At 29.9% G+C, this 19280-nt stretch overlaps 1 protein-coding gene across 1 annotated transcript; it reads left to right on the forward strand.

Annotated features, from left to right (window-relative positions):
- The first annotated feature begins 27 nt into the window (after positions 1-27).
- LOC113373045 (retinoblastoma-like protein 1) lies at positions 28-19051 on the forward strand. Its single transcript, XM_026613384.1, has 16 exons — positions 28-469; positions 667-806; positions 1039-1239; positions 1312-1505; positions 1596-1762; positions 1836-1971; positions 6034-6083; positions 6162-6328; positions 6398-6650; positions 6713-6919; positions 7032-7227; positions 7324-7763; positions 18012-18132; positions 18258-18370; positions 18452-18613; positions 18742-19051. The coding sequence occupies exons 1-16, from the start codon at positions 332-334 to the stop codon at positions 18955-18957; spliced, it is 2901 nt and encodes a 966-aa protein (XP_026469169.1). The 5' UTR covers positions 28-331; the 3' UTR covers positions 18958-19051.
- Positions 19052-19280: the final 229 nt, after the last annotated feature.

The following is a 19280-nucleotide window of genomic DNA, read 5'->3' on the forward strand; positions in this document are numbered from 1 at the left end:
GTCAACAGTGCATTGTCACGCGGGAAAGTTAAATCGCCATAGGTGCTCGCATAGACAAATAGTTCCTTTTTATAATATATTGCAATGAAACATTTCTGACTCAAAATAAAAATACTAAGTATTGCTGTGTAAAAATATTTTATAAGGGCGGTCAAACTAGTCTCTCATAATTTGATTTATCTCAAAAGCCAATTATTTCGTATATGATTTGGCGCCAATTCCATTCCCCAGACCGCCCGTCAAGGAATACGTCAGTGCACATTTGCTGTGTCGTATTTGTTGTTTACTTGTGTTGTGTCCGTATAAATAAAGTGCTTGTGATTTAAGTAAAATGGCTTTAAATGATGATAATGAGGAAAATATAGAAAAAAGTCATAAAGATTTGTGTTTAGAATTAAATATGGACACGTCTGCAGCTACTGCTTCGTGGGATTCTTACAATTCTATTAGAGAAAATTGTACATTAGAGGTAAATTTCGAAATAAAGTTTCTAAAGACGATAACAGCATATTCTTCAGCATCTTTTAATTTAATTTTTTTTTCAAATATTTATCTATTTAAAAAAGTATTTCTTGTGTATTGATGCTTTGATTTTCAAGTACCAGCGTATACTCCTTAGATAATAAAACTATTGTTAATAGTCTTTAATAATGAACTTTGTTTTAGGGAAACCCGAAGCACTGGTTATGTTGCTCATTATATGTAGCCTGTCGACAAGATATGACTCCCACAGTGGGTACAAGTGAGGCCTTAGTAGAAGGAAATTGTGTCAGTTTAACTAGATTATTGAGATTGTGCAATATTAGGTATAATTATCAGTATACAATATAATTACTACAATAGTTTATCTTTGTAAATACTAGTAAAAATTCTGGTTCAAAAAAAACATTAATTTATACAAACATTACACTTATTTAAATATTGAATTCAATTATTAATTATTGCTCTTCGAATTCTTCATCAATGAAATAAAATTAAAATTGAATTCAATACCTTTCTATTTATACATGTATATTTAATGCATTTCATATCTTACAGTCTGGGTGAGTTTTTTAAAAAAGTTAAGACATGGGCTGAATTGACAAATATGCCTGAATCATTTATGAGACGTATAGATAGATTAGAAAAAAGTATAGCTGTGTCTGTGATTTTATTTCAAAAGTTTCAAGCTTTATTCGAACAACTGTTTGTGAAACCCAACAAAGAAAGTTTGAGGATCAACAAGTCTCGCAAACAAAAGTAATTATAGTTTTTTTAGTCACTTATATACATATATATGTATAATTGTTAGTGTAATGTTTTATTTTATAGCAGAAATATTAAATGCTCTTCAGCAAGATTATCACAGTTCTGTTGGGTTCTTTTTGTTTGCATCAAAGGAGAACACCCTCACAAAAGTGATGATTTAATTTGCCTGTACCATCTATTGCTGTGCTGCATTGATTTGTTATATTCAAATGCTATTGCCGCAGGACGGACTGATCTTATTAATTCTAGTTTCAGTGGTAAATGAAAAATGTTAACTCTGAAGTATTTTTATTAATTTGATTAAGATTATATCTTATATTTACTTTTATACTTTTATTCTTTTTTAGGATTACCAATAAACTGGAATACTCCTAATTGGACAGCCCCTACTAAACCTATATCAATATTAAATGTTTTATGTAGCGCTGGAGATTGTGCTCCTGCTTTAGAAGATACACTGCATACAATGGAATACACTCTGAAACCTATATTAAAAAGATACTTTAAAGAAAGTGTATGTTTAGTTTATTTAATTTCATATATAATATATAAGTCTATATACTCATGTGGGTTCATCTTTAATACAGATTCTCATGGGAGATGGCAATAACTTCACAAAAATTTTAGATGTAGAGAATTTTGAGAAGAATCTTTCAAAATTAAATAATTTATATGATACTTATGTTTTAAGTGTTGGAGAATTTGATGAAAGAATACTATTTGGTGAGTTTTTGAATTTCATTTAGCCTTATTTTTATTTGGTTTTGAATATTTTGCATGAGTAACATATATTGATACCCTTTCTATACTACCAATGCTATTTTTTATACTAGTTATCAGTAAATTTATTTATAAATGATACAATCGCTATATAATTGTAGTTTGAATCTAATTTGTTGAATATTTCAATTTATTTGCCAACAATAATATTTTCTTATTGACAATATTTGCATAACAATAAACATGTGCCTATTAAAACATAATAATCTTTTACTCTTTATATGGACTGTTGAATAGTTGAGCAGTTATTTTTTTTATTATTTGTATTATTCTCTTTTTTTTTATTGAACACATTTTTATTGATACAATATAAAACAAAAATTGCAATTGCAAAAGTTTCCTACAATTTTTCTTTTATTTCATTTTACCTTTTATCCCTTTCATTTTTCATTTTTATGGATGATAATGAATTTTTCTCTGATTTACACAAAAGTAGAATTAATCATGAAAAAACTGGAAATATGCACATGTGATTCTTAATAATAATTTTAAAGAGCAATTATAGAAACAAATAATTATTCAAATTTACAGTGAATTATAGGCTTATGCTATTTTTTTAAATAATTAGACTTCAATCATATAGTTTATTAATGTATAAGATGTGCTTATATATTTTAATTCTTTAATGTACTTCAATAAATATGAATCCATGCACAAATCAAAAATAAGAAAAATGTGTTATACATAATAATATATAAAAATTAAAATATAAAATAATAGTATCACTTAACTTTATCTAATATAAAATAACCATGATATCATTTTTCATATTCTCTTGATTTCTGGAAAGAATTTGTATTTATTGAAGCACATAATAATTATATTGAAAATGTTCTATATCAATACTTGTAATGGATGACTCTTACTCTTCTTTATCAACCACTTATCTGCTAAATATATTTCATAGACAGGTGTAAATATTATATTTGTGTATATGTGTGTATCTAACAATACATTTAACCTTGCCGGTGCACGGCGTTCGCCGAGGTGCATTTTTTGAGTTAATTTTATTTTAAGGGTGGTTTAAAGTTTAAAGTGCCCCTCGTAAATAAATAGTTGCCTATTTATCGTCGCCGCATAAAATAAAAGTAGTGGAAGGGAGAGAAATATTTTTTAAAAGGCAGGTACGTGCGCCGTCGGACGTCTAGCCATATGTTTCTCGCCGATCCCCGCTTCATTTCTTGGAATCGAATGTCGAACAGCTGTTTGCACGTTGGCTGAAACATGAATGCAGTGCAAAACATGATTCAGCTGTCCTTAAGATTCTCAATGTGTGGGTCTTATAACTAATAGTCTTGATATTAGATAATTAACCCTTTATCTCTAAAAATTAACATTAAAAACTAATCGTATCTATTGGTGCATGGCAAATTGTTGGAACATGCATAAGGCAAATTGCTGGTACTTCCCGTATCGAAAATTATTGTTTTAAAAAAAAACTTTCAAATTTAATGAAAATTTTGAAAAAATTTGATTTTTTTTCATATATTGATTTTTTTGAATATTTTGAACTTTTTTTTTTCAAAGCAATTGCGTTGCGCATCTGTTTTAGAGACCAAACATCGAAGCGCGTAAGCGCCGACTCTCAGTCTAACGGATAAACATTGGTACGCAACCCATTAAAATATGAAACAAAAATACTTATTTTTAAAATAACTAATAATTTGATGTGCACATGTCTAATGTCCATTTTCCGCCTTTTGGCTTTTTATTAACTTCCCGTAGGGCAAGTTATAGTAATCGCAAAAAAATCGAAAATGAAATTTTTTATATATCTTTACGTTTCAGAAGTTTCTCAATATTTTGGCATACCTTAGAAAAAATGGATGTATGTGTGTGTGTGTGTGTGTGTGTGTGTGTGTGTGTGTGTGTGCGTGTGTGTATGTGTGTGCGTGTGTGTATGTATGTGCGGATACAAATTTTCGTCGATGATTTCGGGAACACCGATCAACCGATTTGAATAATTCAAAAAACATTCGATTCCTATTGATAAGGAGACGTGCTGATTAGTTTTTGGCGAAGTCAGGTCTAGCCGTTCCGAAGATACGGGGCAAAAAGTGCCAAAAACGGTAACTCAGTTTTTAAGAGAACGGAGCGTCCGATTTTAATAATTCAAAAAACATTTTACTTGTATTGACAAGGTAAAGAACCGATCAAATTTTCATAAAGGCAGGTCTAGCGGTTTCGGAGATCTAATAAAAAAAGTAAAAAAAAATGTCATTTGGCGGTCAAAAATGATCATTAGACATATGCACATCAAATTATCAGATATTTTATAGAGATTTTAACAATAAGTATAATTTTGGTTTACATTCCTATGGGTTCCGTACCAATGTTTACGCGTTAGACGTCGACGCGGCGCTTACGCGGTTTGATATTTCGTCTTTATGCAGTTAAAGCAGTACGATTGCTTTGAAAAAAGTTTAGATCTTTCAAAATATGTCAAAATAAAGAAAACATTTTTTATCAAAAAAAAAAAAATTAAAAAAAAAAAAAAAAAAAAATTTTTTTTCAAAAAAAAAGTAATTTTTTGTCTAATTGTTTGTCAAAAATCTTATTTTTTCGAAGTAAATTTTTTTCAAAAATGTTAATCGTTTTTAAAAAAATAATAATTTTTGGTACGGGAAGTTCCAGCAATTTGCCTTAAGGCACGATGCCTTAATTGCCTTAAGACAGAATTCCACTTACAGCTAGTTTAACTTTTTTATTGAATCTGCGAAGTCGCTGGTCCTGCCTTTCTAAGAATTTAATCGGTTCTTTATTTGGTAATACTAATGTAATGTTTTTCAAATCATTTAAATCGGACGCTTTGTTCTCTTAAGGGGCACAGCTAGTGTGAAATTTTGAAAAAATCGATTTTTGTTTTTTTTCATATTTCGGTAGATTACACCTTTAAAAATAACATATTAAAATTTCAAATCGATATCTCAAATAGTTTTTGAGTTACAGACATTTAAAAAGTATACATATAGTATATAATACAACGATCATTTTATCTTTAAACGTGTTTTTCTCGAAACAGCATTTTCCGAATTTGCTGCAGTGGTTACTCAAGAATGATCCGATCACTATTAATTTTTTTTACATGTTCTTTATATAATTCTCCGTAAAATGAACTATCGATTTTTTGATCGGATCAAAAATCGAATTTTGGCAGTCGAAAAACGACCAAAATTTTGGGTAAAATTCGACTTTTTTTTAAAAACGCCGCCATTTTGTCAATTTTTGATTTATTTTTTTAATCGCAGTTCATTTTACAGACAATATTATTTAGTTTAACGAGAATTTTTTTTTTTATTTCATCCACGTAGAAGGCCGGAATCACTGCAGCAGTTAAGGGCCTTTTTTTGTCGTGCTGTTGGAGATCGACGATAACTTAAAAGATATTTAATTTTTTTCTTCAAAAATTTTACTATGTATTTTTAAAACATGTATAAATATATTTTTAAAATTTTGAAATAATTGATAAAGTAGTTTTTTTAATATAAATTCCCAAAATTCACATTTTTTTAGGCGGTTACACTAGTTGTGCCCCTTAAAACCTGAATTATCGTTTCTGGAACTTTTTGCTCCTTATCTTCGAAACGGCTGGATCTGCCTTTGCCAAAAACTAATCAGCAATGAGCGCTCAACTAATTCCTATAGAGTTTCATCAAATGGTTTTAAAATTTTTGGAATCCGTTCTGCCGTTTTTCACAAAACTTCGACGAAAAATCAAATTTTAGCTTATACACATGCATACTTAATTGAATACATAATACCAAAATTAATTGAATTTATCTTTTACAATTACATTAGCAAAGTACATTGAACCATTAAATGCTATGGTGTCATATTTTGGATTTTCTAATTGTATAGTTTCGATCATTATCAATAAATCAGTTGGTACCTATACTACATCTTTGTCACCTATTTTTAATTATATAAAAATAATATCTGAAGATGCAGCACTACAATGTTCTACAAATTTAATTTTAATTATTTATTTATTTTCAAATATTTCAGATGACTATGCTGCAGGATCTCAAGAACGGAATTCTGAGCGTATGTCAGCGGTAATATCTATTTTTTACAAGCTGTTATTTATTTTTATATTTTTTTTTCATAATAATTAATAAAAGTACTTATTCTAGACTCTTACTCCACACACTCCTCTTACAAATCAAAGATATTTGAATGGGCGAGGAAGAGAATATGGATTGTCACCAGTGACAAAAGCCACACAAACTTTGACAAAACTTCAAGAAATGCTGGAACCATATAGAAATGGTCCTACTAACAAATTGAAGGAAATGTTTGCGTAAGTTATGAGAAATTTTACTGAATTAATTCAATATATAATTTAAATTATTTTCCTACTACAAATTAGGTATCAGGAGGTGGATCCTATGCCCAAATTAATAGAACGCATCAAGAAGTGCTCTAATACATTTACACAAAATTATTTTGCCAGTTTTGTTGCTCTTAATCGTGTTAATAATCGTGGCTCAATTACACCAAATCCCGCATCAGATATTACTCTCTCTAAACAAAGACTACAGTTGTCTACTTCATTATATTGGAGATTGTTGGAAAATATATTGAGAGATGAACTAAGACGTAAAAAGACGTTAAATATGAGTGTACGTAGAAAAACTTTTTAAATATTGAATGGATTTATTAACAATATCTATTGGTTTTACAGCAATTACTTGATGTTGACATCTTTCATCTAACTCTATTTGCGTGTTGCGTGGAAATCATCATTTTTGCATTCGGCTCACAACAACATAAGTTTCCTTGGATTTTGGAGTGCTTCAAAATTCATGCCTTTGATTTCTACAAAATAATTGAAATTGTTGTTAGGACAGAAGAAAAGTTAACAAGGGAAATTGTCAAGCTTTTGAATAATGTAAGTAGATATCCAAACTTTATAACTATAATTTTGATTTACTCATTATTTTTATAAAACTATATATAAAATATTAGTGTTTTCAATCCACATTATTTTCATAATGTTTCAGATTGAAGAGCAAATATTAGGAACTAAAGCATGGGAATCAAATTCAGTTGTTTGGGATAAATTGAATGGTACACCAGGATCTGTTCCACAGTCTCAAGATGTGGCACTTCCTGAGTTAATAATGAACGATTCAAATACAGTAACTGGAAATACACCAATCTCAAATCCTATTATTAAAAAGATTGCCACAACCCCAAGTAAGTGCTTATTTACCACCTTTTGAAGTTTAATTATGTTTGTAGACTTAGCTGACTAATGATTACCTTCTACTTTCATTTGGACATTCATTTTAGTTTCAGGTGTTCCAAATAGTCCAGTATCATTTGCATCTGAGCGCTTCCAATCTCCAGTGAGTGAACAAGCTCGCAAACAATTGTTTCCTTCAACATCCACATTAGCACATCAAAAGCAAATTGAAAACCAAGATAATTGTTCAACGGATCAAATAGAAACAGTGCGATCAAATATATCATCACCCGAGTCAATAGCCTCTTCTAGATCTCATCAAGCAAACATAAAAAAATTAGGATCTTTAGGATTGTTTTTTAGGAAGTTTTACCAGCTGGCATCAATCAGGCTTGAGAAACTCTGCAAAGAACTTCAATTGCTGGACAATGAACTGCAGTGCAAGATCTGGACTTGCTTTGAATATGCTATCACCAATTATACAGAACTGATGAAAGATAGGCATTTGGATCAAATACTCATGTGCACTGTTTATGCAATTTGCAAGGTAAGTTTTATATATCTATATATATATATATATATATATATATATATATATATATATATGTATATATATATAATTGTGCATAATTTGAATTTTCTCTCTATTATTGAATACAGAATAATTAGTTCTGTACTTCAAAAATATTTAAATTTAAAATTTCGACCAGAAATATAAATTAAATTTAATCAATCAATTAAAAATATTATTGAAATTAATAGTGAATCGATAAAAATAACTGGTTTTAGCATATAACGTTTTTTTTTTTGAATTTTGCTTACAAAAATATGCTGAAACTATTGCAAACATGAAATAACGGAATGTATTTGTTGTATTGTTATAACGATTTACTTTACATCAGGTAATATAATGAATATCTATATATTTTTGCACATCTGCTTATTATCATTAATTTCTAATGGTTGTTGTATTATACGGTTTACAAAGTGGATATAACTCGGAGCTATTTTTGAAAGCTATATGGTCATCAATTCTTACATATTTTTGTTGTAAGCAGTCAATAATGGAATTATCAATTTTTGTGTCTGATGTCGAATTGACATATATAGCTAACTTTCTTCTATTCAATCCACACTTATGGATATTTTCCATAAAGTATCTCAGTAACTGTATTTTAGTAATTGTTTTCAAGTAAACAGCTTCCACTTCATTTCTATCAAATTGACATCGTTGTGATAAAATCTCATACCAATAAAATGAACCAAGATCTGTTAATGTTTTGTGTTTCTGTAATTTTTTTGAAAACAATGCTTTTTTATGCTTTTCAAAATTTTCAGTGGATATGATTTCCAAGTAATATCTCATATTTTCAATAAATTGCTCTATTCGAGAATCTAAATATTGACAACATCGTTCTGATTGTACTAGTAGTAATAAGCTTTGAGTTCCATTTGCTCTTCTTGCTGTACATGCTACTATATATCCTAATTGTTCCTTCGTTCTTAGCTGGTCAAAAAATGGTTCTTCAAAAATTTGGATGAGTAAATCAAGTAATGTATTATTTGCAATGTTTTGTACTCCGCATTGATATAAAAGGGTTGTGCAAGAACTCTTATGAAAAGTATCTGTGCTATATAAATATGCACGACAACATTCAATTTTATGTTCTCTATTATGAAATAAATGCCGCGTTTCAAGTTTTTGCTTTTTTGTCAACTCAAATTTATTTTTCACCAAATCATATATTTGTAAAGCTTGTATTTTGTTAAAATTTCCATTAATTAGGACTTCTACATGCATTTTAGAAAAAAGTGTTGGTATAAAAGAATTCAATTTTTCAAAATTCACATATTTAGCAGCGTTCAATAATTCTTGGTACGACCAACTGATTTCACTCAGGAGAACCTCAGTATAGTAATATGCTATATCACTTGGCTGCATAGTTCGGAAATTATTCAAACGACGTACGTAATTTTCCAAAAATATGTTAAATTTTTTTTTGTCTGCTTTAAACGACTTGAAACCATCTAATATAGCTTCTAATAGTACATTCATTTTATCATTGAAACCTTCTAAACTAATTGTTATGCCTGTCTTAATGGAATGCGTTAAGTACCAAGTTAATCCAGCGACATGAGCGTCATAAGTATATTCCATTAAAGAATCTTCGAACAGATTTAGAAACAATACAGTTAAGTTGTAGCATATGGGATCCGTGGACGCTAAAGGCGTTGATAATTTGAGATTTATTAATGATTTTGGCATCAAAAATTCTTTGTCTTGTTTAAACCACACTTTTGAATGTATTGTTTCTTCAATTACTTCAGGATGATCTGTTTCACTAAGTAGTTGTTGTAAGTCGAAATTTCTTGGGATGAAGTTGTTGGGTTTCGGAAGCGCAAAATTTCCATTGACATTTATTGTGCTAATTTTAACTATTGTTTCCGATGACAACTTTTCTTGGTGGTATTTAATTCCATATATCGGTTCTGTCTTTGTGCAATCTTTTTCATAAATTTTTGCAATTTTGTTTATTCGAACATTTGCTGGAGTGAAGTAATCCAGAATTGTTTGAATAATATCTGGATTATATTCACTCATTAAATAAGGGCCACATAATACTTCTTCAAAAGGAAATAATAGCATATTTGAGACAAGTTGGTAAACATAGTAGTATTCTTCTTCTTTATCTTTAAACCTGAACTCTATATCTTTGATACTCCTGCACTCCTCAAACAATTGTTTCCGCGGCCCGTGATTTTTTAGCATATTTATATATTGAAAAATCAATTTTACTATATCATCGACGTGATCAATAGCAGCTTCAGTAAAGTCTAAAGTGATATTAAAGAAAGAAAAACCAAATTCTTGTTGCAATTCCGAAGAGAGATATGTACTCCAACCGCGTTTCTTCAACACGGACATAATACTGCCTGGTCCTTCGTGCCCAATTAAATGGGCTATATACTGACCAGGCGCTGATTTATAATAAGATCTTACGTCAGGCATTGGAAAACGAATATTCAGTATTCGCAAGTCTTGAATGGGCATGATCTTAGTGCAAGTCCCTAATTCTTTTTGACCAAAAGGATGTTCTGTCCACATTGGCGCTATTATGTTTTTGTCTTCCACCTCTTCAAATAAATTTCGGGCTGTGTCTTCCAGTTCATCCAAATGTTCTTTTCCAATGATAGCCAATGTCATGATGTTGGACGAATACCATTTTTTGTGAAAGTCTATTAAGGCGTTTCTAACATTTATATTTTTTGCCATTGGTATCTCCATCAAAGTTTTTTTGTTACCAGTACCAAATTTATGATATGGGTGCTTAGGATTACACAAGTGCGCCTGGAGATGCTCCAATCTAGGTAAATCTTCATTTACATTAATAATGTGTTCGGAATCAACTGAGTTTATTTCCCGCTCAGTGGCACTCTCTGTAAATAGTGGTGCTACGAAAAACTGGGAGAATCTATCTAAAGCTCCTTTTAAATAGTCTGGTGCGATTTCGAACATATATTTAGTTTCGTGAGTTTCCGTTGTAGCGTTGCATGATCCTCCATGTTCTGATACGTATTTCATGTAATCATTTTCGTCTGGATATTTCTTGGTGCCCATAAACAACATATGTTCGCAAAAATGAGCTAATCCAGGCAGATCGTCTGGATCACTTAAGTAGCCAACGTTGACGCATAGACTTGCGGCGGAATTGTCAGCACTTACATCGCTAATTAGAAGTACCTTCATTCGATTCGCCAAAATTATTCCGCGATATTCTCTCTTGTCTTCCGGAGACTTTATTATATTATCGTACCTGTCTGGCATTTTCTTTAAAACAGAGTGTTTTGTCGCAAGGCCTGCAAACGATAACTTATTAATGAAATATCCATTTTGTTAAATATGATGAAAGTTTTACCACGCAATATTAGTATAAAATTAGCTCGACTGATACTAAAATAAGTAAATGTCATTTGGGCAATTAATTACTTGCGTCAATTATTTGTCAAATACATTTCTAGAATATAGCATTAATTTAATTAATATTATAGTTATCGTTTTACTCAGTTTTGACGTTTAAAGTTGTAAACTTTTATTTTTTTAGATTCTCAATATACTTCACATATTCTATATACATATACACTCTTATTATAAATAATGTTTTAATCAAATACTTCACATTATGTATACAGTACTTAGTATGAAATTTTCGTCAATGCATTTAATGATATTATTTTTACCTTTTCATATTTCCCGATTGTTCAGTCATAAAATGTAACGGGTACATTATAATTCTTTTACCTCAAACCTCAAAAAACGTACACAATAATTCTTAAATATTTAGTAGGACAACTATTTTTAAAAATAATACTTTAATTAATTAGTAAACAGAAGAGTTATTCTCCAGAACATAAAAGTATATCATAGAGTTGTGTTGGCGAATCAAATAAAAGTACTCGAGAAAGATTTAAATGTTTATTTTTGTACGAAATACATTATTACAAAAACATTAAATAACAATTACAAAGGTGTTAAGCCTTTTCTAGGTACATGGGAATTATCTATTAACGAAAATAGCCCTTTTGTTCTTTGAAATGATTCAATATTTTCAATTACGAAATATTTCAATGGAGCTTCTAAACATAATTTGCTTTCTTCGCTTTTATTAGAACTCATCGGAGTTACGTATACAGCAAGCTTACTTCGATTTTTTCCAGATATTTCTATATAGTCTAAGAAAAAGCTTAATACTTGTTGCATTGTTATATTTTTTAGTAATGCAATTTCGGTGTTAGATCTGGTAAAATTATATTTTTGCGATTCAATTTCTTCCCAATATTTGTCAGCAGCATCCGATATTGATTTTGGTTTTTCTAAGCGTTTTTCAATAATTAGTTTTTTATAAGATTCCAGTTCGTCATTGGTCATGGTCATTAAATGAGATTTCATATCATCAATGAATTTTTCAATTCTATAATCAATATATAACGGCGGAAGTTCTGATTGAACTATTATTCTTAATCCCTGGACATCGGTTGTTCTGCGAGCTACGCAAAAAATAAAGCTTCCCAAACCTTCTTTGATTTTTAAAGTTTCATGGCAAGGCTTCTGCAAGATTTCTAATAGAAGATCTAATAAAATTTTGTTAGACGTTTCTTGTAAACCACACTGGTATAAGACGTTTGTACATGAAATACTAATATAAGGGCTTGAGATGTTGAATAAATATTGTGATTGTGGCTCCAATTTGTATTCTCTAAAATTATTTAATTGTTGCGGAAAGAGAGGTGCTATTTTTTTCAAATTCATGCATTTTTCTATAATTTGACAAATATTCAGGGCTTGTTCATTGCTATAATTTCCAAAAATCAAAGATTCAACATGAATATAGGAAAATAAGATAGGCAAGAAATTTCTAAGATTTTGAGCAGTTGTATACTTGCAAGAATCTAATAAAGCATCCTTTGCCCACTCGCGTTCACTCAAGAGGGCGTACATGTAATATAAGGCCTGCACATATGATTGTTCCTTGCCAAGATTTTCAAGTATGCTTTCATAATTTGCTTTGATTTTTTCGAACAACTGGTCGTCTATTTCTACTTTTGTTACTTCATTAAGAATATTTGACAATAGGATATGAATTTTACTACTAGCTCCTTCAATATGAATAGCAAAGCCTTGTTTACTATTACTTAAGTGCCACGATAAACCAGCCAATATACTCGCATTATACATTTTATTGGTCAATACTTGCTGAACTAAATCTACAAATATTTCCGTTAAATTACAGGACAATGGATCTAAATAAGCCCTTGGCATTGCAATCATGATTTTGATAAACACACATGGGCTTTTATACTCCGAATCTTGCTTAAACCACATTCGCATTTTTTCATTATCATATATTAAAACAGGATATGGTGTTGTGTAAAGCGCGGGTAATATATCAAGATCTTCGGGAATTAGTTCATTAGGTTCGGGTAATTTGAAATCAAAGCAAATTGGACATACTTCTAATTTTTTAATTTGTACTTCAGTCAGATTTTGGGTGCGATATTCGATTCCAACAATCGGTTCTATGCTGTCGCATTGTTCTTTATATCTTCTATCTATTATAAATATTCGAGCATTTTCAGGTTTTAATGCTTGAAGTGCTAGATTCAATGTATTAGAGTTATATTCAGAAATGAGAAATGGTGCAATTATGACTTCATTAATTGGGTAATATAACAAATTTGACGCAATATTAAGAATATAATAGGTCGAGGGTTGTGTTTCATTTAATCTATAATTGATGTATAAGATCTTGCAGCACTCGTCAAAAATCCATTTTTGCGGACCTTCATTTATTAAGAATTTAATATAAATAAAAATTGAGCTTATAATAATCTGTGTATTTTCAAGACCAGCAGAAGATAAATCCATGTGCAATACCATATGAGATTTTCCATATTCTTGTATAATTTTGATATCGAAAGAAGCCATCCAACCGCGTGATTTAAAAAATGACAATAAGCTAGCCTTGCCTTCGTTTTTTAATAAATAACTTAAGTAAAAATATGGGAAAGTTTCAGAATATGTAATCAAATTAGGTATTGAAAAATACATTCTTAATGTACTCCTTTCATGAATTGGTGCAACATACGTAACACTACTAGAAGGTATATTTATATTTGAAAAATCAGGATTTGGAGACAAAATGATATTTTTATTTTCTACCGAATCAAACAATTCTTGAGCAATTATTTCAAGTTCATCTAAAGGCTTTGATCCGTATAATACTAAGCTCATTAAGTTAGACGAATAGTATTTTCTATGAAAATTCAGTAGTTCTTTATAAACGTCTACACCTTTACTTACGGGTAAATCATGCAATGTATACTTACTACCACAACTAATTTTGATGTTTTCTTGCTGAGTATTGCATAGAAATGAATTAATGTGCTCGTCTCTCCAGGTGTCGCTCAATACCAACTTTTGATATTCTAATTCTAGGCTATCAATTATAGTCTGTAATTTTTCTCTTGCAAACAGTGGGCTTATAAAACTATGAGCGAATATATCTAACGCTTCCTCAAAGCTTGAAGGATCGGTTTCGAGGATAAACTTTGTTTCACTTGGTTGTGTCATCATATCTGTAAAACCGCAATTTCGAACCATGTAATTTGCATATGTGTCTGGTCCAGGATATTTTTTGCTGCCCATGAATATCATATGGCCACAGAGCGACGCAAGGCCAGATAAATATACTGGATCATCGTTGTGGCCAACTTTGACGCTGATGGCGGCACTGGCCTTCTGTGCTTTGCTGTCATTGACCAGCATTACTCTCATTTCATTGCTAAGTATCAAACCACGGTATTTTAGCTGGTCATCTGTTGATTTTTGAATGTCACCATAAATTTTCGACATTTTGATTTATGTAGCTTAGTCAACTCAATATTAGTAGACGATTTTAAATTTGTAGCAGATTTTTTTATGAAATCACAAGCTAATTGTGAAATGTCTAAACATCGATACGCTTTTGTTTTAATAATTTAATTTTTATACAATAATTAGATGGTAGGTAAGATTTTTATTTGACTAATGCGTACAGTTCTTTACTTTTCTTAAATGTTCTAATATCTGATATAATATTATATGATTGTTTCGAAATATTATCATTATCATTTGAACTTTCTATCGATTTTATTTGAATAGAAAGTTTTCTTCTATCTTTTTCGATAGTTTTTATGTAGAAAGTTAATAATTGTTCTTTAGTAATATTTTTTAAATAAGTAACCTCGACAGCATCACGATTGAATTTACATTGTTGATTTATGATTTCTGACCAATATTTATTCGTCCATTCTAGCAATGTTTGTGGTTTTTCCAATCGTTTAACAGTCAATGCAGCTTTGTGTAATGAAAAATCTTCTGTTGTCATAGATTTTATATAATCTTTCATTTCATCTAAGAAATTCTCAATGCGACTATCTAAATAATTCGGATTTTTTTCGGATTGTACGTAAATACGCAGATCTTGCGTTCCATTCGAACGACGAATTAAACATTTTACTACATAACCTAATTGTTCTTGTGTTCTTAAGATACTAAAGCAACGCCTTCTAATAATTTGTACAAGTAGTTCCAACAGCATATTATTATCCGTGCACTGAGTTCCACATTGATAAATAACAGATGTTGAACTGTTGTTGTTGTAAGCATGTTCTACATTGAACACATATTGTTTACCATTTTCAATTTTATGCTCTCTAAATTTTTGAAAATGTTCCTCATGAATATATTGCCGATTCTTCAAATCAAGTGTTGAATCTATTATTTTAGCAACATTTAACGCATCACTATTGTTGCAATTTCCATAAATTAGTACCTCGACATGAGTTTTCGACCATAACTGCGGTAAGAATTTTTCTAAATTTTCAGTCGTAATATCGTCAGTAGTCCGTAACAACTCTTGCTTGGACCATGACTTTTCATTTAGTATTAAATCAGTATAATAAGCTGTTTGAATATATGGCTGGTCCATGTTGAAATTTTCAAGTTCTCTGATGTAATTTTCTCTTATTACTGCAAATCTTTCTTTATTAATTGAGAAGGTATTTAAAGTTTGTAATATTTTTGATAATAGGCATTTTAAGTGTTGGCTAAAGCCATAAACACATATCGTAAAATGATCTTTCATCAGTGTTATATGCCAATCTAAACCTGCCAAACTTGCTCCATACGTGCATTCATTAAGTGAATCTTTGAACAATCGGCAATAAAGGCATGCTAAATTATAATTTAATGGATCTATATATATGAATGGTGATGTTATTTTTAATTTAATATTTAGTTTCGGTATTAAAAATATCGAATCTTGTTTAAACCATACTTTTAGGTAATGTGTACGTAACACAACTTCTGGATAAGCTTTAACATTGTCTAGAGCTAACAAAGACAGATTTGATACTATGAATTCATTAGGTAAAGGAATGCGTAAATCAGAAGAGATTTCATCTGACTTCCATTTTTCAAGCAAATCCCGAGATATTTTATCATGATGATACTTAACACCAAATATGGGTTCCACATCTGTACATGCTTCTTCCAGTAATTGGGCAACTATATATATTCTAACTGTGTCTGGGTTAAATCCTGCTAAAGTATCACTTATTAGTTTAAAGTTGTAATCCGTCATTTTAAACATACCGATTAGAACATCTTCAAATGGGTACAGGAGCAGATTATGCGCTACGTGGGATACGTTGTTGAATGGTGTCTCTTTATCTTTATATCTGAACCTCAACTGTTGTATATTTGAACATTCACTATAAATCCATTCTTCAATACCTTTCGATTTTAATAATTTTATATACTGAAAAAGTAATGATACAATTTTTTCCACATTACACAATCCTTCTTCAGTTAAATCTATTGTGATGTTGAAGAATGCAAATCCAAATTCGTGATCCACTTTAGCACATAAGAAAGAACTCCAACTCTTATATTTTAGATAAGACAGTAAACTGTTTGGTCCTTCGTGTCCAATGAGACTTTTTATATAAATATCTACTCCGACCTTGTAATCATTTCTTACATCCGGGAATGGAAAACTAATATTTAAAGAACGAATATTTTTTATGGGCAATATTTTGGTAACCGTGCCCATTTCATTAGACGTGTATGGGTTTTCATTCCACACTGGCGCGGTGACATTTTTATTTTGAATATCACTGAAGATTTCATATGTAAGCATTTCTAGATCGTCTAACGATTCTTTGCCTATAATGGCCAATGTCATTATATTTGAAGAATACCATTGATTATGAAATTGTTGCAAAGCTTTTTGCACGTCTAATCCTTTATTCTTTGGATTTTCTATCAATGTCTGCTTATTTCCAGTACTGAATTTGCGATAAGGATGACTAGGATTACATAAGATTTTTTTCACAAAATGTAATCGTCTGTGATCATTTGTGACATTCTTAAGATGTTCTGAATTTACTGCGTTTACTTCCCTTTCTGTGGCACTTTGAGAAAATAAAGGTGCTATGAAAAATTGTGCAAATCTATCCAAGGCTTCTTTGAGATAATCTGTTCCAATTTCAAATATATAGACAGTTTCATGTGTACTTGTCCAAGCATTATTTGTACCACCATGCTCCGAAATAAATTTATTATAACCATTTTCATCTGGATATTTACTTGTACCTAGAAATAGCATATGCTCACAAAAATGAGCTAATCCAGGAAATTCATCAGGATCGCTCATATGACCTACGTGAACATTTAGAGCAGCTGCTGATTTTTCTGCTTCTTTGTCGCTTATGAGTAAAACTTTTAACTCATTTTTTAATACTATGCCACGATACTCGCGCTTATCCGTCAATGGTTTTAATATATTCTCATATTTGTTTATTATATTTGCGTTATTATATGTCATAATTGAATTGTATTATTATTTTGACAAGTGACAATAATAAACAGAATTGCTCAAGTTTTTACATTCATAGTGTTTGTAATAATTACACAACATAGACTTTATATAATATATGTATTTATCAAATCTATGGTTCACAAACATTAGACACGTTTGATATAATAATGTAGATTTTATCTTCATATTCACATTAATTTCCAGTAAACTTATTATCATTAATTAACAGTTTAATTTAATTTGTAATAGTTTGTTTGTCTTGGAATGTTGAAAAATACAGATACATTGAAATATTATATTTTTCAACTTGTTTTCATTTTTACATAAATTATTTGCACTATTTTCATTCAACTAAATTCAATTTATATACATAGGTTTGTGGCAGCAAAGATCAAGGAAGATCATTCACCGAAATCATGAAGAACTATCGTCTGCAACCTCAATCAAACAGTAATGTCTACCGAAGTGTTTTGATTTCAAAACGAACAGATCCAGGTAATGTATAATAGAATTCATGTTTATTACTTTTTATCGATTCAATTTTAAGTACATAAAACTGCTTTAGCAGATCATGGTCATTAAAAAATAGTAGACTAAATTTTGAATTATATTCTGTGCAGGTAATCCTTCTAGGCCAGATATAGAAGATCGTGGTGATCTTATTAAGTTTTACAATCAAGTATATGTTGTGACAGTTCAAGAATTTGCATTACGATTTTCTAGGAATGACCAAGTGAGTTCATTTTCAATTTTTGCAGAGTTTTTATATAATAAAGTAGATACAATATAATTCATGTACAAATTTTTATTGTAGAATGTGCCTGCGTTATCTCCTTTGCCTGTGGGAAGATCTCCCTGCTTATCACCACGAAGGGTTAGTGATCAACATGCTTTATATGTAACATCATTGGATTCAAGAGTACCTCCTAAAAGTGGAAACTGTCATGTTTATAAGTTCAGTAGAAGTCCAGCTAAGGTGAGATTGTTTAATTAAGTATGGAATAATGAAAGAATTAATAAAAGCTGCATAAATATATAGTTCATTTATCAATTTTATATTAACATTAGTATATCGATAGATTTATATATTATTTATTTATACAGTCATTGCGCGAAATAAATGCAGCCATGAACAACACATCTATTACAAAAGGTGGATTCAAAAGGTCAGTAGAACATTTACAAGAAGGTATCATTGAAGCTAATGGTGGCGATCCATCAGCTATCAGAATTCCAACCTTATCAAACAATACAACCAGTGGAGGCTTATTTTCTTCGAAAAAGCTTCGAGGGTTAATAAATGATAGACAAGTGAAATGAATAAAAATATTAATTGTGGTACTTCAAACTATTGTGATGGAATATTTCAAGGTGTAGCCTAGGATAAATGCTGTATATAATTTTTATTATTTAATCTCACCTAATTTGATAATTTTATTTTTTGTTATATTTTAACAAAAACCCTAAATATTTTATGTATGCGTTTTACATAATTTTACTATTAAGTTTTATATAATTTTATGTATTTGCATTTTTTACATATATATATATATATATATATATATATATATATATATATATATTCATAATGGATCAATTTTTCATTTTAGTCGTAATTCTCAAATCCTATGTTAGTAGTAGAT

This window comes from Ctenocephalides felis, unplaced genomic scaffold, assembly GCF_003426905.1.
Source record: "Ctenocephalides felis isolate EL2017-DRISC unplaced genomic scaffold, ASM342690v1 CF-g0.4_SCAFFOLD_00845, whole genome shotgun sequence".
Taxonomy (NCBI): Eukaryota; Metazoa; Arthropoda; class Insecta; order Siphonaptera; family Pulicidae; genus Ctenocephalides; species Ctenocephalides felis.